The 17,285-nt window shown below is 43.0% G+C and overlaps 1 protein-coding gene across 2 annotated transcripts in view; it reads right to left on the bottom strand.

Annotated features, from left to right (window-relative positions):
* SMG6 (SMG6 nonsense mediated mRNA decay factor) overlaps nt 1–17,285 on the bottom strand; it is a 210,132-nt gene that overhangs the window by 96,574 nt on the left and 96,273 nt on the right. For both annotated transcript variants that reach the window (XM_005858302.2, XM_014529296.1), the window contains one exon: nt 8,149–8,350. In XM_005858302.2, coding sequence (XP_005858364.1) covers nt 8,149–8,350 — 202 coding nt within the window. The remainder of the gene's footprint in view (nt 1–8,148; nt 8,351–17,285) is intronic.

Here is a 17,285-nt window from a genome sequence, read left to right as displayed (position 1 = left end):
GCAGAGCCTAACAACTAAATAAATCTTCATACAATTTGAAATTCAAGATTAGAAAAAATTACCCATGTTAGACAAAAAAAATTACCTACAAAAAAAGGGAAATTGGACTTTTTTCTAATTTTTTCTTTTTTAAATATATTTTTACTGATTTCAGAGAGGAAGGGAGAGGGGGATAGAAACATCAATGATGAGAGAGAATCCATTGACTGGCTACCTCCTGCACGCCCCTTACTGGGGATGGAGCCCGCAACCCGGGCATGTGCCCTGACTGGGAATCGAACCATGACCTCCTGGTTCATAGATTGATACTCAACCACTGAGCACACACTGGCCAGGCCTCCAATTTTTTTTAACCATTAATGTAATAGAATAATATCTATAGCTTTAAGAAAAAAAAAAAGTAAACCTAAGCTAAGTTGCCATTCATGTGCAAAAACAAAATAAGAACAATTTCAAGTATTAAAAAACTAGTCATGAAGAATGTCCTTAATATAAATATTAACAAAAAGAGCAAAGTAAGGAAGAGATCATTTTGATCATATATGTATATATGTGTACAAACATGTTTTAATGGGCACAGAAGCGGTCTAAAAAGACAAATATTGCTCTAGCTGGTTTGGCTCAGTGGATAAAGCGTCGGCCTTTGGACTGAAGGGTCATGCGTTCGATCCAGTCAAGGGCACATGCCTTGGTTGCAGGCTCAATCCCCAGCCCTGGTCTGGGTGCATGTGGGAGGCAACCAATCCGTGTGTCTCTCTCACATTGATGTTTCTCTTTCTCTGTCTCTCCCCCTCCCTTCCACTCTCTCTAAAAATCAAGAGAAAAATATCCTGGGGTGAGGATTAACAAAACAAAAAAGAGAGAGAAAGAAATATTAGTAGTAAATTTTTAGCAGCAGTTATCCCTGGATGCTGGCTTTTGACTTTATATTATTTTTGTGAATTGTTTGATTCTTTTGCATAAGTATTCTTTTGCATAAAATACGACTACTGTATTTTACAAGTCATCTTAATTTTTAAAAAGCATCCATGACATCTTTGCTGAAAAAAATTCCTCAATGTTGCCCTAGCTGGTTTTGTTCAGTGGTTAGAGCATCGTCAGCCTATGGACTGAAGGTCATGGGTTCGATTCCAGTCAAGGGCACATACCTCGGTTGCAGGCTCAATCCCTGGCCCCTGTCAGGGCACATGTGGGAGGCCCAATCGATGTATCTTTCTCACATGGATGTCTCTCTCTCTCTCTCTCTCTCCCCCTCCCTTCCACTCTCTAAAAATCAATGGAAAAAATATCCTCGGGTGAGGATTAACAACAACAACAAAAAATTCTTCAATGTTGCATTTGAATAACAAATGAATGAAAATAAATAACACAGAAACGAGAAAGCCATCGATTAGAAAGATTGATGGTGAGCACTTAATATAAATTAATTCTTAATAATTATTGTAAATTTAGAAACATAATACAATTGGGTGAAAAAGAAAATACATATTATAAACAGTCCTAATTTCCACATTTTAAATATGGGATGTAAATAGGTGTGTTATTTTTAGAGAGAGAGAGGGAGGGAGGGAGGGAGAGAGAGAGAGCGCGAGAGAGAGAGAGAGAGAGAGAGAGAGAGAGAAACATCGATTTGTTGTTCCACTTATTTATGCATTCATTGGTTGATTCTCTTACGTGCCCTGTCCAGGGATCGAATCAACAAATGTGGTATATTGGGACGACGCCCTAACCAACTGAGCTACTTGGCCAGGGCATGATATTGATACTTTGAGAATAAAGAACTTAAGGTTTTTAAAAAAATTAGTCACTGGTAACTTGTACTTACAATAAATATTTTCCGGACCACAATATAACAAAGATAACATTTCCACCCAAACTATATGCATAAAACATAAAACAAGAACAAAAAATACATTGAATGGTTCTAGTTTTATGCAAGCAATACACACATAAGCATGAGTAGGAAAAGACTCGAGGAAATATACTAAACTATTAACACTGGTTAATTTTAGGTGGTAGCTTATAGGTGATTTTTATTTTCTTGTGCTTTTCTTTATTTTCTATTTAAAACATTTTTTTGGTAATTATATGAACAACAAACAATATGCCCAATATGTCATTTAATAAATAAATAAGCAGATAAGCTAGTACTTCCAAAAGTTGGATAATTTAAGCCTCATTTAACCTCAAATACACATTTTAATTTACTTTATTTTAGGTTAGAGAGTGGAGTCACTGAAAGTCAGATACTCTAAACTTATTTTTTTAAATATATTTTTTATTGGTTTTAGAGAGGAAGGGAGAGGGAGAGATAGATAGAAACATCAATGATGAGAGAGAATCATCGGTCGGCTGCCTCTTGCACAACCCACATTGGGGATCAAGCCCACAACCCCGGCATGTGCCCTGACAGGGAATCGAACTGTGACCAATTGGTTCATAGGCCAACACTCAACCACTGAGCCACAGCGGCATAGCACAACTACATATATTTTTAATGAAAAAGTTTCCTGGGATCCCACATCCAGACAGAAAGCAAAGATGACTATAAGGATGATTGGGATGGGATGTGAGACTTACAACTGACCTTACAATGTAAATTTATTTATTCTCTATCAAGACAAAGAGTGGCCCCAGCATTAGCTTGTTGGGAAGATCTTCACTTACTTCTTGGTCAGACAATAATATGGAGAGAAACAAAGAATATTACAGAAGATTAATCTAGCTGGGGATGCTAAAATGAGTAATGCTTATCACCACTTATAAAATAAATGCTTTGGTATCCATTAAATAACTAGAGCTTTAGAGCCTAAGGAAAGATGGGCCTGTTGCTAAATAGATCCTTGTTTAGTATCGCCTATAGCTATACAGTCACATGCATATTTTTTGAAGATGATGATTAAGCTTTTTTTATATTAAGGCACAACATGAACTCAACATCTTTCTCCTAAAACAGTTCCTTTTTTAATCACTTTTCCTATCTGCCTATAGCAGCGGTTCTCAACCTGTGGGTCTCGACCCCTTTGGGGGTTGAACGACCCTTTCACAGGGGTCGGCTAAGACCATCGGAAAACACATATATAAATTACATATTGTTTTTGTGATTAATCACTATGCTTTAATTATGTTCAATTTGTAACAATGAAATTGGGGGTCACCACAACATGAGGAACTGTATTAAAGGGTTGCGGCATTAGGAAGGTTGAGAACCACTGGCATATAGGGTTGTTGGGGTTTCAATGAGAAATGCATGTAAATGGGTTAGCACTGTGCCTAGAACATGATTAGTGATTGCAACAGCTTAACTTTATTATTATTACTAGAGGCCCGATGCACGAAATTCGTGCAAGAGTAGGCCTTCCTTCCCCCAGCTGCCAGCACCGGCTTCCCTCTGGCCACTGGCAGGCGCCCGGGACCCAGGCTTCCCTCGCAGCCCTGGCTTCGTCCGGAAGGTTGTCCAGTCTAATTAGCATATTATGCTTTTATTATTATAGGTGGTTTGATTACTTTTCAATCACTTAAGCACTACTAGTATAATATGGCAGGAAGGACAAGAGTTTTACTTGTTTTGCTTTCAGGATGGCTATTTATTACTTCTTTTAAAACTTGTTATTATGGACAACTCATACATATACAAAAGTAGAATATAATGATATCATGTACCCATTACTCAGATTTAGTAATAATGATCAATATGTTATCAATAATAATGACTGATATTTAGTAATAATCAGTATCTGACCTTTTTTCATTAATATTCCTATCTAGCCCCCTCCACAGATTATTCTGAAGCAAATCCTAGACATCAAATCATTCATCAAAACATGAGGTTTTAAAGTGATACCAATAAGGATTCTAATCTAGACTTTCTTACTAGCCATATGACCTTGAATGTGCTACTTAACCTCTGGAATTGGGTGCCTAGCAGCCACTCAATGAATTTAAGATCACTTTCTTCCCCCTAGTTGGCTCTAATTGGTTTCAAATCTGCAATGTGATGTTTCACTCAAAATGTAACCAGCTCCACTCTATTGCTTTTAGCCTAATATGTACTCCTTTCCTTACTCTGGATAATCCCAATAGCAACCTGTTTTCTCACTGCTTGCTTATCTCATATCTGGGTTTTCTACTAAGATTTTCTTATTTTAGGCAGAACACTAATCCTTGAAGGTGTTTAGTAATTCAAAAAGATTAAGAGTGAAGCAAGTTTGGAAATGACTGCAAAGGCTATCCTTCTCACAATGTATGCTATATTAAAAAGCTCCAAGAAGTCTTGTAGCAATGAGTCCTGTTTAACACTGCTTTACCCTAACTTACAGGATCATTCATCCAACAATTAAGAACTTACAAAACTGGAGTTCTATAGAACATGCTTGGGAAATACAATAACATGTTAATGCCAAATTAGTACTCCTTAAGCAAAGTCTTGAGATACTATAAGCTCAACAAAATTTCGAGAGTTCATCCTTAATTATAGGTTCAAATTAACTTATGTTGCTTCTCATATAGTTGTATTTGCCACAAACTGCCTCCCAAACTAGGAGGACCTCTGCCTTATACATCTGGATCTTTCATTCTGTATGTGTAAGACAGTGTAATGTAGGCATTTTCAGTAATTATCTGTTAAATGAGCATCAAGCCAGACCAAACTTGTGATTAATTTTGACCAGCAATGACATTGCTCATGTTGCTGTTACTGAAGAGTCCTTGAGATATTTTACATTTCTTGGGAGTGAACACAAGAAGCTGGAGAAAATGTCTACCATTTTCAGATTTCTAAAAGGTCAAGTTCCTAAGGACTCTCTCTGACACATCTATACTAATCTTCCAGGAGAGGCATGGAGATAATCCATGAGTTCATCATTCTCCACTCTTCTCTTGAGCTTCAGTCACCTCTTAAAAAAAAAAAAAAAAAATGAAGGTACTAGCACTTATTTGGTAGGCTTATTGTGAGAACTTAATGAAATACCTAAGCCAGGGGCTGATACACACTAGATATTCAAGAGATGTTATTTTTTCCCAGCCATGAAGAATAAAGCAGAATAAAAGAAAAAGAAAGGTGGGTAACATCTTATATTGAGTAACTAGGGAAGACCTCTCTAACAAGGTGGCATTTAAAAGGGAGTAAGAGAGCCACACAGCTATCTGGGGACAGAGTGTTTGTCCCAGGTTAAGAGGAAAGCAAGTGCAAAGATTCTTAGGCATCTTTGAGGAACAGCAAGGATGCAAATGTGACTAGAGTATGTTGGGTATGCGGAGCAGTAGGAGCTGAGGTCAGATAGTTAAGAGGGTGTAGGTAGTGTCAAATCATTGAGGGCATTGTAGGCTGCCGTTAAAACTTTGGCTTTTATTCTAAGTGAGAGGAACAGCCATCAGAAGGTTTTATTTTTTATTTATTTATTTATTTATTTTAAAATATATTTTATTTTTTTACAGAGAGGGAGAGGGATAGAGAGTGAGAAACATCAATCAGCTGCCTCCTGCACACACCCTACTGGGGATGTGCCCGCAACCAAGGTACATGCCCTTGACTGGAATCAAACCTGGGACCTTCGATCAGCCGCCTCCTGCACATCTCCCACTGGGGATGTGCCCGCAACCCAGGTACATGCCCTTGACCGGAATCGAACCTGAGACCCTTCAGTCCCCAGGCCGACGTTCTATCCACTGAGCCAAACTGGTTTCGGCCATCAGAAGGTTTTAAACAGAGACGTGACATGATCTTATTCATGTTTCAAAAAGATCATTCCAGTTGCTGAGCTGAAAACTGACTGGGGAGTAAGAGGAGGGATGAACTAGAGAAACCAGTTAGAAGGCATTTTGATGAATTAACTAGAGTGTAGTAGTGGTAAGAACGAGCTGTATCTGCATTTATTTTGAAAGTGAAGAGACATGAATTGCTGATGGATTAGTTATGGAGGTTTGAGAAAGAGAGAGGAACCAAGAATAACCCCAAGAATTTTCATATGAGCAACTCAAAAGTCGAAGTTGCCATTTACCAAGATGAAAAGACTAAAGAAAGATCAGGTTTGGGGAAGAAAAATTCAGGAGTCTGGATTTGGAGATGTTATATTTGACATGCCTATTTCACAATCCCTAAAGCAGAGATCTACCTTAGTCTCAATGAGTGACAACTGCTGGTAATCACTACTACAGGCAGAGGGCATGAACAGCTGGCTCTGTGTTCTTCTCTGGTTAGATCATAGATCATATACTTATCACAACTGTATTCTATCACAAATATATCATATTATATCATATCATATTATATACTATCTTATATACATGTATCATATACTAACACGGGGAGAGCTGATGAGAACATAGGGCTTAGGAAGTCTGATGCTGGTTAGGACTCCTTCTTGTTCTGCACTAAAATATAGCTAACCCAAGAGCTAACCCTCAAAAGTGTCCTTGAAGTCAAGACCACCTTGTGATCACATAAGAATAGTACCAGGATCCCCTGACTCAAGCCAGGGTTTTCCAGTTTCTCTTCTAACTGAACATCTTTTACAAAGTGTAAACGTTGTGTTAGCTGTCCTCAGTCTCACGTACTACAAGTCCCTATTCTTATTCCCTTCTGAAACTAGAAGAGCAAGATTTCATTCCAACTTTTCATTGGAAAAGCATAAAATAAATATTTCTTTTACTTTCACATTCCCAAAATCTACTAGCCATTAAATGCATCCAAAGAATATGGACTTTTGGTATGCCAATGTCTAGAACTTTTATCTACTTACAGAAATTTAACCAAAGGGAATATATATAAAAAATTCTGCTATAAGGAATTACTTCACTATTGATAGTGCACAAATTGGGAACAATCCTTTGGTTCAATGAAGCAAAAATGGGTTAAAGAAGTAATTGGAATATAAAAGAATATTAAGGGATTATATAAATGATTACATATAAAAATACGTTTAAAATATTAAGTAAAAAAAAAAAAGATTACAAATAGTATGTATCATATGACCCCCCAGTTTTATTTTTTAAAAAGTGTATGTGTATATTATTAGTCAAATATGATTATGTATGATCAGCAAAAATAACAGTGATGTAACCTCTGGGTAGAGGGGTTGTAGATAAATGTTCTTTTTACTTGTCTACAAGGAACTTATACTGTTTTTTTTTACTAAGAACAAGTTTAAAATTTTTTATATTCAATATAAAATATCTTATATTTGTAATATCTTATATTTGTAATTTATATTCAATATAAAATATCTTATATCTGTCTGGAATTTAGTTTTTACTGTCTTAAAAAAAAATCTACCCACATCTCTAAGTCAAAAGACTTCTTTCTGAGGAGCCATTTGTGGACTCTTCCCCAAAGGCCTCTCTCCCAGGAAACAATGCTAACAACTCCACAGAGAGCTCAGTCATAGGGTTCTCCTGCACAGCACAGGAGACTCTGCTCCTAGGGTCTGTGGGTGCTACTTCGCCAGTCTAGCAACTATTACATGGGAATGTAAAGCAAGATGTACTGCCTTACTCTCTGCACCTGGCCAAAGACACAACTGTTAAACAGAGCCTAAGTTCCACAGTCCCCACCAGGGCAACAGCAATGGACTTTGTTTTCTATAAACAGACAGACAAGAAAAAAGTTCAGGTTAAATCAGTCCTCAGAGGAAGAAAAATAGAAACCAGGCAACGAACGGGGAATGCTTCATATTCCTAAAAGTTTTTTTTGTAAGTTAACACATGGTGTCTGCTTCTCTCTAGTCACCTATTTATCACTCCCCTCCTTAGAAAAGGGAAAAAGCCCTGGCTGTTTTCCTAGTGCAGAGTTTTGTGGCTGGGGGGAAGGAGGAAGGGGGGAGGAAGGAGGGTGCTTTAAGCATGATGCAAACCATTTGGAGTTGAGTGAGAGCACTGCCAACACAAGCTGGACTATTTAAACAAGTGAGGAAATGATCGTATATACAACATGCCAGCAAGCACACACACACACCAAAGGAAGTCGAGAGGGCTTTTTTTTTTCAGGACACAGAGCTGGATGTCAGCGGCTAAAAGGTCGATATTTTCCCTTAACACCCTTCTCAATGACTTAATCATGTTCCGTTTGCACAGAAAACTTCCCAAGAATAAAAAAGTCTGGAGAATTAAGAGGAAGGGTGAATGGGGAGTGATGTTTGGCCTGGGGCTGACCTTATCCGAGGTTTTCTCCACGTAGCAGGGATCCTGAGGGGCAGCCAGCAAGGGGACAAAGCCCGAGAGAAGCCGATCCTCTTCCAGAATAAGAAGGGTGAGGTCATCGTCCGGGTCCTTGTACAGTGGCACCTCAGACTGATTCACTGCAGTCAATATGTTACAGAAATCAGCCAGCATCGACCACACATCCACAGCAACCCTGTGAGAAATAAGGTAAGAAAAGAAGAGCAGCTCTAAAGAGGGACCAGTTCAAGTATTCTAAGCACTTGTGAATAGGGAAGTACCTATGGCAAATGTTGTCTATGGCTGGCATCCGCCAGAAAATCTTACCCAAAAAACTAGGATACAAAATTGCACCCTTGGCAGCAATCTGGTGAATGTGTGTCCATCCGTGTAAAGTTAAAATTGATTAGGGGGAGTTTTTAATCCTAACCAGAGAGAGAGAAGAATTTAGAGAATCAGTTGCCTAATGCAGGTCCTGTCACCTTTCCAGACAGTGTGCCTAAGACACTTACTCAAACACTCTGGACACCCAGTGCCTGAGGCAGCTCCCAGAATTCCCCCACTCCTGTCCAGCCAAGTATATGCCATGCAGACAGCTACAGAGCGCCAATCTTCCCTCCTCTTGCACAGCCAGAGGGGCTAGTCACACCAGGGAAGTCATGTGTTTGTGGGCTTTTCCCCTTCTTATAATGCTTTAGAAATCTCTTCCTATATATAAGCAGAAAAACAATTAAATACACATCCAACAAAAACCTCATTCCTGGCCTGCCAAGCTTCCCATTCATTTCAGCAGCTGAACCGTATCAGCACTATCTTGGCCATCCTATTCCCTCTCCTTTCTCTCGACTGTAGAAAATTAGACATAGGGTAATCAACATTATGGTTTGCCTGGAACTATCCTAGTGTTAGCATTTAAAGCCCCACATTCCCAGAAACACCTCAGTCCTGGGCAGACTGGAATGGATGGTCATCCTAACTGCATATCATCAGGTCCTGGTTGAACCTGAGAATAAATCTTGAAAATGCAAAATCTGGTTCTCCCCTGTTCAAACTCCAGGGCAGAATTATAAAAAGGTTCAATTCTCTGTCACCATCAACTGCCAAAAATCTCCTGTGGTTCAAATTCCTCTTTTGATGGGAGCTAAGGATCCTTACAACTTTCTTTTGACAAGCCCAAGACAAGCTCAAATAGTCAAAATGGCCAGATCCAGGGCCTGCCAAGTCCACAGACTTAGGTTTCTTCCCCAGAGGACAACCTAACCAGGGGGCCTGGAAGAGGCAAGTACCCTATGGATCCTAAATTGTACTCCAAAAGGAGTGAGACCCATAAAAGAATTACAAAGAAAAAGCTTTAGAATTTGGTTCAAGAGGTGGAGTGACAAGAGGCAAGAAGCAAAGAGAGGTATATGAATGAGATACATCCTGGAATCTTCCCAGACGAGTTACTGCGCATGAGCCAAATCTGCTAAGGAGGGGCTTCAGACCTAAGCAATTTGTTGCTCCTGGAGGCTAGGAACTTGGGGGGATGGCAGAAAGGAGGGCATTCAAGGGACATGCTATTGAAGGTGATGCTGGAAGAGAAAGTGGAGTAGAGGTGTGGGGACTCCCTGACTGGATCCAGGTGGAAGGAGCCTGCACTGGTTTATTTACTGTAATCACTGCACTAGGAAAAGGCAATGAAATGAAACATCTTGTTTTCAAGAGTGTCCTGGGAACCAGGCGGAACACAGCCCCATTAATCACACAACGGCACATAATCAACACACGTGTACAGCAGAAGTAACTCGCTTCACAGGCTTTGCCCAGGAAAAAGAACATGTTTGGGAAGAATCACCGGAGGGACAAGGGTTTTTTAAAGCCTCTCTCTGCACAGACACCAACAACCAGACTCATTCACAAAGCTCCATCTTTTGGCTCAGCTGGGTTTGGCTGTCAGAAATGTTTAAATATGGAAAAAAATAAACAGTTGCAACACGTTTCTGTGCAGAGATCTGCCTGAGCCCCTTTGTGATGTAATGGGAAACGCGCATTCAGGCTACCAGCTGTAGAATAAACAGAACTTCGAGGGTTAAAAGGAACTGAACTTTCCACGACCCCATCTGCAGAGAAGAAAATAATAAGAGGAATGATACACTGCCCCACAGCTCTGATAGTTTATCCTCCAGTCCCGGCTGCAGAGACAAGCACCGGATGTGATAGGGCTGCTCAGGGCCGCCTCCGAGGTTAGCGCTGCCCATGGGAGACGCACAGGGAGGCTCTTCCAGCTCCCTGCTTCCTCCCCCAGTGCCCTGCTGGCCACTTGAGCCCACTGCCTGAGTCTGATCCCACAGCGCTGGTGAGCTCTGGCCAACAGGCACTGCTCGGCTGCAGAGCAGCAATTTGGAAAATAAACAGGAAAGACGACAGTGAGAAGGAAGAAGGTGAAAAGTCTCCCAGCTGAATTCTTGGCTTGGGGGCCTTGGTTGGTGCTGTGCAGGTCAAGGCTGCTTCAGGATGTAGTTGGGGGTGGGAGGTGTGGGCAGCAGCATCCCCAGCCAGGGAGAGGCAGCAGAAAATTACCCATGGCTGCCACAGTGGGAGGCCCCAGATCCCTCTCTTATCCTCTTACCCCTACCATCTTGGATCCAAGAGAAGAAATATGTGATACCATGTGGTTCTCATTACCATGCTCCCCGGTCCCCTATGGCTCAGATAAACCAAAACTGACTCCTCCCAGAGATTGCTGGCCACCACAAGGGACCCCTGCCCACATCTGCCCTCTGCCCATTACCACCCACCCACCTTGTGCCAAAATCTTAAGACTCCCTGCAAAAGTGAAGTGGATGAGAGCTCCTACCACAGTGTTGATGTGTAAGACAGCAGCTGGTGCCAGAAGACATAGGGTGTGTCCTGAGTCCCCAACTCAGAAATATAAAGTGGCACCACAGACAAGAACACAACTAACTAGGCACCCATGGGCCATATGGTGACTCTCCACAGAGGGCAGGGAAGAGGGGAGTGTTAGGAAACTAACACTCAAAGGAAGAGGTGAGATGCCTAAACCCCAAAGTTAAGATATTTGCAAAAGGATGAGGTAATTCCTGGAACCTGGGGAATATCATCACCTCAGCTTACCCCAATCAGGCCTCCGGGCTGAGAGGTCAGTTCCGTGGGTGAACACAAGGTTTCCTGAGTAGAAGGGGAAAAGCTTAGCTTTTTCCTGCTCTAGTTCCTTATCCCAGTTAGGAGTGCCTTCCAACATTCACCCCACAGCAGCCCTTGGAGTCTAAGGATTCAAGGTTGGCCTGGGCTGAGTAGCCCAAAGTAAAATTCTGGTGGCTCTGAGGAGCTTTAAACAGCTCCCAATCTTTTAGAAATGCTTTGGAAATGACACATCAAAAGGTTTTCCAGTCAATTGCAAACCAACTTTGGTTCTAAATGAACCCTCTAGAGTGCTATGGGCTCAGGCAAGTCCCTCTGGCTTGTTCTGGTCCCCATTCATATTTTGGGGAAGCTCCCAGAGCCCACAAAATCCCACTAAAGCTAGGGTGCATTCTTCACCTAGCAGACACAAAGCAGACAGAGAGTATGAAACTGAGTCCAATGAGTCCGTTTATGGCTCTCAGAATGGTGGCAAGGGAGCCTCTCAGCAGCTGTGATGTGATTAGTGAGCAGGGATCAGCAGTTGTAGGGTGACCCAGTGGCCCAACCCCACAGAACACACCACACACCAGGAAAGCAGACCCCTGGCTGGACACCAGATCCTAGCTTGGTCAGACCAGCAGTGGCTAGTTAGAGGTATGCACTCAGGACCAAGGCTCACTCACTTCTCCACAGACATGCATTCACTTACTCCACCAGGAAAGGAAAAAAATAAGAGTTAATTTACTTTTTATTGCCTCAGAATTCCAAGGTTTAATGTAGCTGTCAGTTTGAGTGCAGTGCAGCTGCTGGCCGATACAATGCAGCCCAGGCCAGCCCAGGTGACTGGGGAAACACATTTCACAGAAATGAACCAACACACACTCTTGGCTGGTTGTTTGGGGGATATTGACTTGGGGAATCAGATTAACCCTTCGGGCTGGAGTTAGTTTTGCAAACAACATAAGAAAAGTAGCTTCAGTCCAAGGAACTGAGAAGCCCTAGTCTCAGGTGGACCAGCGGATTTCTGTGTTTCTACAATTTTGGCGTTTTCTCATGTAAGATGTTATTCGACTACAACATGCTCTGAAAGATGAAGGCATGAGATATGTGAGGGAAGTTATACCACAACAATCTATCTCCTTCCTAGAACTCAGAACAAAAGGCAGCTCTGCCAGCTTTATAGGGAAGAGGTCGGGTGGGACCTTTTCTGCAAGCTCCATACAGGGCGTGACTGAGGGGGGCAGACAGTGTGAAGAGTGGAGTACTAAGGCCTAACCAAGGCTCAGGCCATCCTCTGGCAAGTCTAAGGAAGACTGAGCCCTCACACACCCCTTCTTTTTTTTTTTTCTTTTTTTTTTACTGGGGGAACAGGCTGACTGGTGATTAATATCAAGTACAATGACCCCATGTTACAAGCCTGCAGGGGCCTGTGGAGGTGGCCATTTCCTGTGTAATACCAGCTTGTTTAAACACTAACATTCAAACTCCACAGCTGCAGAACAAACCCGGAAAGAGTTGAGTGAGAAGAAGCCCTGCATTGTGTTTCGGAGCTATGGAAGATCAGAGAAGTAGTACAGATGGCAAATGAGTTGGGTCTTTTGGTTCCTGGGGTGAGGAGCTCTGGAAATATAGACAAGATGGCATGGAAACTAGGCATAAGGACGCCGAAAAAGAGAAAGCCCATGGACTATAGACACAAAGGGGAAAGACAAAAGGCCATAGCAAGAGAAATGCTCTTAAGATATGCAATATGCCCTAGCTGGTTTGGCTCAACGGGTATAATGTCGGCCTGTGGACTGAAGGGTCCCAGATTCAATTCTGGTCAAGGGCATATGCCTGGTTGTGGACTCGATCCCTAGTAGGGGGCGTGCAGGAGGCAGCCAATCAATGATTCTCTCTCATTATTGATGTTTCTATCTCTCTCTCCCTCTCTCTTCCTCTCTGAATCAATAAAAATATATATTTTTAAAAAAGATATGCAATATGGTCTTTTAAAAACCTGTTTGCCTATGGAGCATTATACTCTAGCCCAGCGGTCAGCAACCTTTCGGACCTCATGGACCACCAGTGGTCCACCAACCACCGGTTGGCCACCACTGCTCTAGCCCACAGCTCTCCACATAGGGTTCAATGGCCAACATAAGACCATTGTAGCCCTGGAGGACTTTTGGCCCAAATGGAGAAAACTGCAGGAGATGAGCAACTAATAGCAAAGTGAACCTGAATCCAATAAGTCAACCTGGGCCCTTGGGAGAGTGCCCAACTTAAATTAATTTTGCCCAATATGGCAAGTCAAATTCTGAAGCTCAGACACCCCACACTCCTCCAAGAACATAAACTCCTCCATGTCCTAAGAAGTGCAGCTGGAGCCCGATGGCAAACAGGTCACAGTAACCTCATTCCAGGATTTCTCAAGTACCTCTACTATGCCTCCTTCAACCTCTATCTAGGTCAGTGCCTTATTTGATTTCAGTTCTCCCAAGCTACATTCATATGTATAGCTTCTGTCGCATCACTATGGTGTGTTAAACCCATCAGCACTGTGTGTTTGGGAAAGAGCAGCTCCCAAGGGACCTCAACATCTCCACGGCATGAGTGGAGCCCTCGGCGGCCTCCCTGGTGCGGATTCTCACGGTTCCTGCCTCTCTAAATTTTAGCTGTAACCACTCCAACACGTCTTCTTAGTTTAGCACACACTGGACCCAAATAACCTCAACCCAGAGCTGGAAAGTACTCTCCCTGGGGTCAGCTGCTGTACCCTGTTGGGGTCAGACTGGAGCCTTAGGCCAACACCCCTTCCTCTCACAAGGAGTCCTGTGGGAGAAGTGGGGAGGGGATAGAGGCTCCTGCCGTGGGAGAGATCACATGTGCCCACACTCAGCACTTGGAGGAAGAGGAACCCCCTGGTGCCAGGCTGTAGTGCTGACGCCCTAACCCGGAGCCAGGGAGACTGGGTGGGGAGCCAGGGTAGCAAAGGGGCTTCCCACAGTCACCACCACTTCCTTCAGGGAAGTGCTGATGGACTATTACTTAGTGACCTCCTAAAATGCCCTTCTGGGAAGACGTATTAAGCGTCCTTGAAGGGGTGCCGATTAGATTTGGGATTAGTTCTTATTTCAGAGCTGCCCTATGAGGGTGAGTGAGCTAGCTCTTTCTTAACTCAAGAATTTCTATCTCATTCTACAGGGTCAACACATGTTGGCTCCCTGAGGAAATTAGCTTACTGCATACTCCCTATATATCCCTATATCTCCCTATGTGACAGCACCTCAGAGGGCTTCCTATAAGCCTTTTCCAGCATGCTCTGTAGACTATTCAAGACAAGCCACGGAAAAGCAGCAAGTCCAGGAATTTCTGGAGCTTTTTTTTTTTTTTTTTTTTAACAGTACTCCAATCCAACAGTGTGATAAATGCATCCGAGCTACAATTAGGAAGATATATAGCATCAGAATGCTAAGGTCTGGGCAGCCTGGTGAAACGCGGGCTCTCCAGAGCCCCAGCTATGTTTCCCATTATGTAACCCTGGTCATGGGCAGACAGCCAGACTCCAAATGAAAAAGAGACTCTGGCTTGGCACTGGTTCTATTTTCCTATCCTCATTCGGGGTCAGCGCAGTGTCATACAGCTGCAGAGAAAGCTCTGGGGATTAAACCTGGGAAAGCCTCCAAGACCAGGACCTGGGTTCAAGTACCAGCTGAAAGCAATAAACCAACTGCCACAGCTGGGCTAGGTTTGGATGTTCTCAAAGTCCCCTGACTCTTTCACTTACTGAGAACTAGAGATCAAGATGAGGGAAGATTTGGCTTCAGCAGAGACTCTGAAATGAGGTAGGCTGTCCCACTGCCCTAGCCTTGCCAAAGGTCCTGGGATGCAAGAGGTCACTATGCTTAGGCTTGTGGAAGCCTGTTGCTCTGTTCCTCTCTATCACCTGACATTCACAACTTCACTCATGCTCACTTGTTAAGGTTGAGAGTAGCTGCCTTTCCCTTCTAGTAAGAGGCTTGGAACAGAAATGTGCCCCCCTCATCACCATCCCATAAGTAGATGGCCCCTCCAAACACTGTGGTCTGTTCTAAATAGACCAAAGCAGTTGACACTCTCTTACAGTGGCCCAAGGCAACTTTCCACACCCTGCTATAATCCTCTGTACCAAAACCTCCTGAGATATAAAGCCATCTTATTACAACAGGTACAAATGGGAAGTCAACCTACTTACATGCTGATCCAGCACACAAATTCTTAAGTGCCACTGTGTGGGAAGGCACAAATGGCCTTGAAATCCTGCCCTTATCACCCTAAGTGTTCCACATGTGCCTAAGTGGCTACTGACTAGGAAAAGTAGATATGACCAGAAAGAAGAGGAATATGGACAAAAGGAGAGAACTAAGGAGACTAATAAGCTTTGGAATATCCCTAGAAATGTGGAGGACACTTCAAAATGATTCTCTAATTGTATAAGGAAAGACAGGGAACAAGATTAAATAAGGGTTCAAGTGTGTAAGAGAGACAATTTGGGTGTGGGGGATTCTGGAGGAGAAGTAAACTAAAATGTAGGCTATCTGGCCACCTTATCAACGAGGAATTTGTCTTCATAGAGAACAATTCAGGCAAAGACCAATAAAAGCATGCAAAGCAGAGGTGTTAAGTGGAAACCCTTTCCTTCCTACTCTCTTGAGAGCATTTCTAAACCCTCCAAAATGAAGATCACACAAGGACCTTAAGAATGTCAGAGGAGTTACTATTCTGACATCTACACAACTATCTGGAGTATATCATTCCTTATGGCCTTAAAGAAAAGGCTCCACAAAATGAAAGATCAGTAGGCATAAGACACAACTTTGAAACCCAGAGAGCTACCATACCTTGCCAATCTCTCAACCATATTTACTCAGTAAGTGTTAGGCAGCCATATGAGAAACTGGAAAGGAAGAAGATAAATTTATATACCACTTCTTCAGTGCTTAGATCTGAAGGCTATGAGGTAGGGCTACTCTCAGTGGTGGTCAGGCCAGGTCTGCTCTGTCCAGCAGTGGCACCAACCCTCAAACCACCATGCCTTGTGGTCAGGCACCAGGACAACAATGCCCCTCCTTTATGCTTAAACTTACATTCCAGAGACAACCAGCTGCTGACCCTCCAGAGAGTGCAGAAGAGAACTCTATTCTCTACCATACTGACTTCTCTAGCCTAGAGGATTCATCAGAGAGTAAGTGATGCCCACAACTATAGGAACTTGTTTACTGGGCAATCAGATTCAATATATTATTTGGTCAGATCTGCTCCCCCTGTGAAAAAATCTAAAAAAAAACTAAGCAAATCTGTCAAGTATCCCAACCCTCTCTGCCTCTCTGTGGCCCAGGAGGTGAAGCCCAGCTGGGGATGGCTGTAGCTCAGGACCACGTGCCCAGCTGCTGATTGAGCCCTTGCCCAAAGATGGGCAGCAGCTTGCATAAGCCGGCAACGGGCCATTTGCTGCAGCATCCAAAGAAAAAACAGACTCAGCACCTCAAGCAAATGAGGCCCAGCACTTCCTGTGTGAGCTTTCCATTTCCTCAGCCAAACAAAAGAGGAGGGATGAAAGGAGACAGCCGCAGAAGAGAGTTAACAGGCCCGATGGCCCAGGATATGGGTAAATAGGGGTGGGATGGACCATATCTAAGGGACTTGTGGGTGTGAGGTGAGGTGACCCAGGGAAGACCCAGGCTCCAGAAACAAAGAGTCTGCCCCCCCACCCTCCACCCCAAGAAAGGAAGGGAGAAACATTCTGTGACCCTGCGCATGCTCAGAAGCAGTGGCTTCAGATACTTGGGAGAGCTGAGCCTTTGTCATTTTCTTTCTAAAATTGCAAATTACCTAGTCGGCATTATAGATTAATAGCCTGAGAAGTTTGAGGCTGTACATGTTAACTCTTTGGGGAACATGGCTGGGAAACAGCTGACCCCTTGCTAGCAGATCCGTCAGTTCCTTTGTGTGGCCCCAGCTGCCCAGCTCAGGGCTTAACCCTGGCT

This window comes from Myotis brandtii, unplaced genomic scaffold (assembly GCF_000412655.1).
Source record: "Myotis brandtii unplaced genomic scaffold, ASM41265v1 scaffold1167, whole genome shotgun sequence".
NCBI lineage: Eukaryota > Metazoa > Chordata > Mammalia > Chiroptera > Vespertilionidae > Myotis > Myotis brandtii.
The sequence above is the reverse complement of the archived record's forward strand: the minus strand, read 5'-3'. Positions and strand labels throughout refer to the sequence as shown.